The sequence below is a fragment of the Anoplophora glabripennis genome, unplaced genomic scaffold (genome assembly GCF_000390285.2).
Source record: "Anoplophora glabripennis isolate ALB-LARVAE unplaced genomic scaffold, Agla_2.0 scaffold1932, whole genome shotgun sequence".
Taxonomy (NCBI): Eukaryota; Metazoa; Arthropoda; class Insecta; order Coleoptera; family Cerambycidae; genus Anoplophora; species Anoplophora glabripennis.
In genome coordinates this window covers 12,517-21,133 of record NW_019418006.1, presented here as the reverse complement: position 1 = coordinate 21,133, position 8,617 = coordinate 12,517, and the positions used below count along the sequence as shown (strand labels likewise).

The window sequence follows — 8,617 nt, the reverse complement described above, 5'->3', positions numbered from 1 at the left end:
TATTACCTAAACTTATTGAATAGAGGATTACAAGAACTTTCAAAAGAGCAGACCCACATTTATAGTAAAAAAAACACTGATGGCGTCATCACTGCCATACAGAAGACGTCATATGTAAAACAAATATCTAAATATCTTGTAGAACCCACTTTTAAAAATAAAAATTTACGTTTCAAGATTTCTGTCCAAAGATTTACGAAATAAATGAATTAATTCCTTTCATTTGATTCATACTGTATATATATATATATATCTGTCGGTGTGTGTCGTGTAAAAATTTGTTGTCATTTTAATTTCTTAATATGAAAATAACAGTATTCACAATTTTAACATGTTGACGTGTTTATGAAAGGTTTAAATCAAATAATCTAAACAATAAATTGTTATATTTAGGGCCGGTACTTTGAGTATTGGTTAAGCCTTGATTAACTAATCATATGATTAGACTGTACATATACTGATTTATTTTATAATAGTATATTCACAGTCTAATCGCCTGATTAGTTAATCAATAAATAGTTACTTCTCGTTCATTTGCATGAGTAGTCTTAATTATTAACATAACTCATGACCCATGTATTTTCAGAATTCAATTTCGTTTTTTTCCAAAATATCCAATAATAATCAATTCATTTTTACTAGAATATTTAATATCTTCGAATATTCACATGATTTTGTATTATATCTACTTTTAATTATCAATTCATATTTCAAAAATATATATTATTACTTACCTTAAGTTCCTCTTCCATTTCACTTAGTTTACGTTCCATGGCTCTTCGTTCCCTTTTCTCTAATTCGGATAAAGAATTTTTACTAGTCTGTAAAGAAATAGAAGGCATTCTATAGTTATTTTTATTATTTCAACTAGGCAGCAAAATGTATAAGAGGTAGTGGGTGTCATCTCTAGACGGACTACAGACAATGCGGTCACGCGCCCAATTTTTACGGAACACAAATGTGTCAAATGTTTTCAGATTATTTGACCAAAAAAGTAATATACACACACAATGCGAAATCAAATATTTCTTCAAATACAAATAAATGAATATGTTGTAAGCGAAGACATGCTTTTAAATATATCCATATGCAGTATCTATACCATACACCATACGGCATTTGTTTATGTTTGGCAAGTATTTGGCAAGTGACTACATTATTGGAAATTGACAGGATTGACTGCCGCAGCTGGTAATTCCTAGCCAAGACGCAGTTGAGGCTAGAGAACCAGTTAAGTTATAAAACTATTTTGCCGCTGAGTAAAACATCCTTCTAACGAATGTTACCATACTTCAAGGGTATAATCTAGAACCCAAATGGTGTCGATTTAACCAAACTCGAAAAATGTGTGTTAAATTTCTATATGTAAATAGCTTAAATTACCCCTTTCTACAAAATCTGATATGTTTTTGTATATGCCCGGGCCGTATTAAGGGCGGCAGCCATCCTTATATAAAAGAAATGCGTATAAAAATTTGAAGTGTCTGTTAAATGTCTCTACGTGAATAGCTATGCCCAGGCCGAATTAAGGGCGGCAGCCGCCCTTATGTAAAACAATGCGTATGTCAATAATTTGATAGTCTGTTAAATTTTTATACGTAAATAGCTTAAATTATCTCTTTCTACAAAGTCCCGTATGTTTTTTTATACGTCCGGGCCGTATTAAGGGCGGCAGCCACTGGTCTGTAAAAAATAATTTTGTGAAAACAAAACGTCTGACTCTTTTAGAGAAAGTATATGTAATAAATTATATATTATACAGGGTGTCCCGAAAATGGTGGGCAATCTCTCGGATATAGATAGATAATGAGAAAATAATGTCACAAGTTCATATAAATTTTTTTCCTCCGGGCTCACCCTGTAGAGTTATTAGATCTTGAAGTTGAGAAATAAAAATGTTTTTTTTGCTGTAACTTTTGTATTTTTCAATAAATTTTGAAAATTTTTTGGCTGGATCTATAATTGAAGCTGCTTTGGATGATAATATGAAATCCTCGATAATAATTATGGGGGCCCGGGGGCAAAGCACCCCCCATCAAAATTTATAGAAAATTTTTTTTTTATTCCACTGTACCCCAAATTTTCCATCATTTTATAAAAATTTATGGTATTTTACGTAAAAAAGGTATACTTGTTGAATATCCATAAAATATAATTTTGTATAATTTTTAACGTGTACTGACAGTTTCTATAGTGTGATTTTATAACAGTGGTCTTAAAGGTAAATCACATGACTTACTTTTAACCCTAGTGCTAAAAATAATTCACTTTTAACACTAGGATCATAAAATGAAATTGACTGACAGCATGCGTTAAAATTATACCTTAATGACGTTTGTAGAAAAACAAGTTTCATTTTATTTAACAGAAACACAGGTTTAATCGTAGTTGGCTTTTACATATCAGAATAAAGGACAAATAATTTGCAATAGCAGTGTTCCAAATTATGAGAATTTGGACTTTTACAAAATTTTGTAACTAATATAATTCATAATAAATTCTCAATACTAATTCCACCTTCTCTTATACAAATACGAGCTCGTTTAACAGAAGACTGTTGCACTCTCCATATCATTTCAGGATTTTGTCGTATTTCATTTGCACAATAAAAAATCCTTTCTTCTAATTCTTCTCTAGTGGTAACAGGTGTGGAATAAACAAGATTTTTCAAGTGCCCCCAAAAGAAAAAGTCAAGTGGGTTCATATCTAGAGTTTGGGCAGGCCAATGAATAGGTCCACCGCGACCTATCCAGGGATTAGGATATACCTCGTTTAAATGGTCCCTTACTGCAGCACTAAAGTGAGGCGGTGCCCCATCGTGCATGAATATAAGTGCATTTCTGGTTTGAAGATCAACATCTTCTAACTGTTGTGGTAATTGATGCACAAGGAAATCTAGGTAACGTTGACCATTCAGTCTAGGGAGTAACACAAATGGACCCAATAAGTAAGGACCAATAATTCCACTCCAAACATTAACATAAAATTGTCTTTGGTGCTTAGTTTCAATAATAGCGTGTGGGTTCTCATTAGACCAATAATGTAAATTATGGGAGTTAATAACTCCATTCCCCCAAAACTTGCTTCGTCAGTATACAGAATTAATCTCGTAAACATAGGATTTTGCTCATGTCTCTGAAGAAAAAATTGAGAAAACTGTACTCTTGCACGAAAATTATCAGGATTAAGAGCATGCACTTTATGGATATGGTAAGGGTGAAGAAGCTGTTCTCTAAGGATTCTTGTAACAGTGGTCTTTGGAAAATTGGTAAAAGATAATGACCTAATGCTAACTGTTGGATGAGCAGCAACTTCGTCCAGTATATTTTCCTATACTTCAACTGTATGTGCTGTTCGCAGGGCACCCCTGTTTGCAGTAACAGGAGCAAACTGACCCAAATACATTAAAATTTATTTAATATCCATTTTGTTTAATAATAGTAATCACATTTTACCAGTTTCTCTTAATCTTTGATCAATACGTTTGAAAGTTTTGCTATCCGGAATCCTTCTATTAGGATAAGAATGCTGATAAAATCTTCTTGCAGCCGAAGCATTACAAAGAGCCCGCCCGTACATTAAATGCATATCAGCATATTCTTTATTGGAATACTGCATATTTTATAACAAATTATGAGTTATGAGATGAGTCTTAGATTAGCATATTCTGACATGTCAAAGCCAACCACGATTAAATCTGTGTCTCAATTAAATAAAATGTCTCAAATTAAATGGTACCTTCCAGTGGCGGTTTCACCATAAGAGCTGCGGAGCTGCAGAACACATAAAATTGTATGTATTTAATCATATTAAACATCAACAAAATATTTGAAGAATCCAAATGTACTCGCGCTAAAATAAATCTAGGAGCTTATATTATTATTTATTGCGACGCGAGCTACGCTCCTTAATATATGCAACCTCATATACAAAATGTGTGCACAGCGAACAATTAGATGCGTTCTTTGTTTTTATTGGCTAATCAGGCACGTGACCTAGTACACGAAGATAGGGGCTTTTGCGGCTGCAACAGCGACAGACACTGCTGCAGTAAATGCAGTAATATTTCGTCTACAGATATTATAGTTATTAAAATGAATAGCGTTTCGTTAAAAAAAAAAAACTTTATTTGGTTCTCTGCCTTATGAGGATAAACTAAAAATAAAATAATTAGGTGGGCCAACGCCACAATTAAATGTTGAAGTTTTCTGTGATTGTACCGGGAATTAGCTGTATGGTCCCGGATTTCGGATTTGCATGTATAACTCCCGGAATATAATATAATGAACATATATATAAAAAAAGATAAAGAAAAAATCATAACACGCCGAGGAAAATTAAAATTCGTTGAATCGTTGGTAAATTTCACAAACGATTTTTTTGTTTATAAACAATATTCAATAATTTAATAAAATATATATTTAGTTTATTCCAATTTATTTATACCATCAGTAGGTAATTCGTGAATAGATATTTCAAAAAGGTATCAATTTCAAAAATCATTCTTGTAAAAATCTGTATTTTTGTATAAATGGATTGTTTCTTGAATCAGAAGTGCCAGGAAAACGCGTGACCTTGAAAATTTTAAAATTTTTCGACTGCGGCGCCATTTAGAAACTCCGGGCACTTAATATCCCGGAATTCAATTCAGCAAATGTAACAACCCTAAGCAGAACACATTCAATCAATGTTCAAGCGCAGCCACTGGTACCTTCCTCTTTAAACGGGTTTATCTCAAAAAATATCTATTTTATGGATATTCAACAAGTACACCTTTTTTACGTAAAATACCATAAATTTTTTTGAAGTGATGGAAAATTTGGGGTATAGTGGAACAAAACATTTTTTTCTAGAAATTTTGGTGGGGGGTGCTTTGCCCCCGGGCCCCCATAATTATTATCGAGGATTTCATATTATCATCCAAAGCAGCTTCAAAAATTATAGATCCAGCCAAAAAATTTTCAAAATTTATTGAAAAATACAAAAGTTACAGCAAAAAAAACATTTTTATTTCTCAACTTCAAGATCTAATAACTCTACAGGGTGAGCCCGGAGGAAAAAAATTTATATGAACTTGTGACATTATTTTCTCATTATCTATCTATATCCGAGAGATTGCCCACCATTTTCGGGACACCCTGTATAATATATAATTTATTACCCATAAATACTTTCTCTAAAAAATCAGACGTTTTGTATTCACAAAATTATTTTTTACAGACCAGTGGCTGCCGCCCTTAATACGGCCCGGACGTATAAAAAAACATACGGGACTTTGTAGAAAGAGATAAGTTAAGCTATTTACGTATAAAAATTTAACAGACACTATCAATTATTGATATACGCACTGTTGTATATATCCTTTTGTAGGATATATAGTATGTATATTTGCTAATGTCCAGTTTCCGTCAGTGCTTATATTTATTTTTTTATGTTTTTTATATTGCTCTATAAACGTTTCTATTGCGGTTCTAAATTGTTCAATATCTCGCCGATTCTCACCTCGTGGATCCAAGTAGGTTATGGTTAGAATACCAAAATCAATAATGCCGAGGCACCAATGATTTCTGTTTCTAGAAATTGGCAAGTCCAAAACGCTATTTGGTAGTATCATTGGCATTGTGTCGAAAAATTCTGTCTCGAAATTATTATTTTAGATATATTGCGGTATAGGTTTGGTCTGCAGTAAGCATTATATGCCTTTCATATCCAGAAAACGCAATGTAAATCGCAGTTTAGGGTAAAATCTGTCAGCCATTGTTTTCCACTAATGCTACTAAGGCAAACAATGTAATTATTATATCCTTCGCATCTGGCATAGTAATCGATGTTAGCCACTAAACCATTCTCAAGTAGATTTATAAGTTGGTTTACTAGTTTACTGTGTGAGTGAGGTGTTCCTTGTTTCCAGAAAACAGTTTCGATGTCGCAACTTGGATATTTCGGACTTACGAGTTCGGGCAATAAATAAAACATATAAAATTGAAATAGGGACTCTGCCATTTTTTGTTGGAAAAAGGAATCGTCTTTATAGATTCTTTCCACATTAATGCCTTGATACGTCCACATTACAAAATCACACCATTGCCGTTTCGTAATATGTAATATTCCTTGAATCTGATAGAAATAATCGTTGTTTTTGATCAAATTTCCATTTTGATCCACATAAATTAATTTCCTTTGTGTAAATGCATCCACATGGTGTATATTTCGTATCTTAAATGGACATTTAATTTCGATAACACCATCTCACACAGCTAGACCGTCTGGAGAACATGCTATGTACAGCGCGTCTTTATCTAAAATAAGGCCGCATTCAATCACTTTCCTATACAGGGTGTCTCATAATTAGCTGCCAACCCTGAACAGGCCGATTCTATGATCAAAACTAAGTAAAAAAGTTCATATGAACATGGGTCCGAAAATGCTTCCTAAGGGCATAGGGACCCATTGAAGAGGGAGGAATGGAAATAATTTTTTTGCAATATCTCTCAATCGCGTTGTGATAAATGAATGAAATTTGGTATAAACAGCTAAATTTTGATGAGCAATTTGATGGACTAATCCATTTATTTCCACAAGGTCCATTGAGGTGGGTACGGGGGGGCCCTTGGTACTTTGCGTGTGTAAGTTTTTCATCTTTGACTTTATAACAAATTGGACAGCAAATTCCGTTTTCCCGAACTGTTTTACCAAAGTTTACAGAATAAATATATTTATTCTGTAAACTTTGGTTTTACGTTAAAAAGGTACTCTTGTTTCAAATCGTTATCTTTAACGGTTTCTGAGAAAATCGCTCTTGTATTAATCCCACTTTGGTCAATTTCATAGTAATTTAAACAAAAAATAATAATAATAATTTTCCTTTCCTTTCTTTTCTATTTAAAGGATTAATTTTTATTTAATTTAATTTTTTATTATTATTATTTTATTAAAATTAGATTAAATTTAAACAAAAAAAAATTTTTTGTATAAATTACCATGAAATTGACCAAAGTGGGATTAATTCAAGAGCGATTTTCTCAGAAACCGATAACGATTTAAAACAAGAGTACCTTTTTAAGGGTATAATAGCACCTGACTGTCTACCTCCTGTTGGTAAAAGCAGTAAAGTTCTGAGTGAGACGCAGCGAGTGCAAAAAACGTGGTGCGGTACAGTCGGACGAGAAAAGATTCCCAAACATTGAGATTAGACGTCTATGTAAATTGCAGTTGAATTTAATAGAGCCCATGCTTTGTTCAATTATTCCGCCAGTTTGTTCAATTTGAAAACGTTTTTTTTGTGTTTGAATGGAAAATAATTCTTCTCTAATCGAGCAATGCAAGCTGCGCACAGAAATTTGTTTTTGACTGACAAGATGAACAGTAGAATAAAAAAAGGCGGGAATAATTTTGCATATTAAAATTAATTGTATACCTATATAATAAATTTATGTCAACAGCAGATTGTTTAAATGCAAAAATACAAGGTAAATATAGTTTATTTGTAATATTATTTTTCTTTTTCTAGTTAATAAGTATTATACAGGATGTTTGGAAAAGTTGGTACAAAATTTAAGGAGTTGAAAGTAGAGCCAAAAATAATAAAAAAAGTTTGTATAAACATTGGTCCTCCGGAGCACCGTTACCCCTACAAAGGGGCTTATAATTGGGATATTTTTTAAAATATTTTCTTTCTGAAGATAATGGAATGAAAATTGAAAAGGAATAATCGTCTCATACCGCATCATTTAGACGAAGTAATTATAGGATTTTTCAACTCATGATGGTACATGGTTGTAGAAAAATCGAATGAAATGCAGTCGAGCACAAAGATTTCAAGTAAGAAAATAAAGAAACTTAAGGATTTAAATGATAGCACTCGAAAGAGATAATCATTAGTATCATTACTATGAAACTGTCACCATGAAAAATAGGTACCTACTATGTGAAGATATTAAAAAAAAAGTTATTGTTCGGAGCCATACAATATTTAAAAAATAATTATTTCTGACCAAACTAAACATAATTCGAAAAAAAAGATAGATACATTTTTTCTTCAAAAAAGTCTTAATTCATTAAAAAATAATATTATTTGCTTGATAATTCAAAGGAATAAAAAAATTCGAAAAATGTCCGTTAAGGGTAGTTAGAAAACTGTTCTTATTTATAACCGATTTTGATGAAACTTATGATAGTTAAAGGCTTTTATGGTATAATTACTACCTACAATTTTCATTCCATATCTTAATCAGAAAGAAAATTATTTTAAAAAATATCCAAAAGATAAGACCCCGTTGGAGGTCCATATCGCAATAACGGTGCTCCGGAGGATGAAGTTTTATAGGAATTTTTTTACTATTTTTACTTTCATCTTAAATTTTGTACTTTGTATCTTTTCCACCCTGTATACCACAAAATTTTAAAAAGTTCTTTTCACCACGAGCTTAACTATGCGAATAATATTATATAAATGAATTTCAACATTAATGTATACTTGCAGCAGGGACTGTACCGGTCATAAGAATCCCGTAGTTCATAGCGGTACCAATAGATCGCAGCATTTTACAGATACAAAATTCCATGAATTTTGAAAATTTATTATACACAAACGACAGCAGGTAAACAATTTAAATTT

General features: G+C 32.0%; 1 protein-coding gene across 1 annotated transcript in view; it reads right to left on the bottom strand.

Annotated features, from left to right (window-relative positions):
- Positions 1 to 734: 734 nt before the first annotated feature.
- LOC108915901 (protein phosphatase 1 regulatory subunit 12B) overlaps positions 735 to 8,617 on the bottom strand; it is a gene marked incomplete at both ends in the record, with an annotated part of 13,786 nt that continues 5,903 nt past the window's right edge. Inside the window, 1 exon segment of the mRNA XM_018722052.1 lies at positions 735 to 821. Within this exon segment, the coding sequence (XP_018577568.1) occupies positions 735 to 821 (87 nt within the window).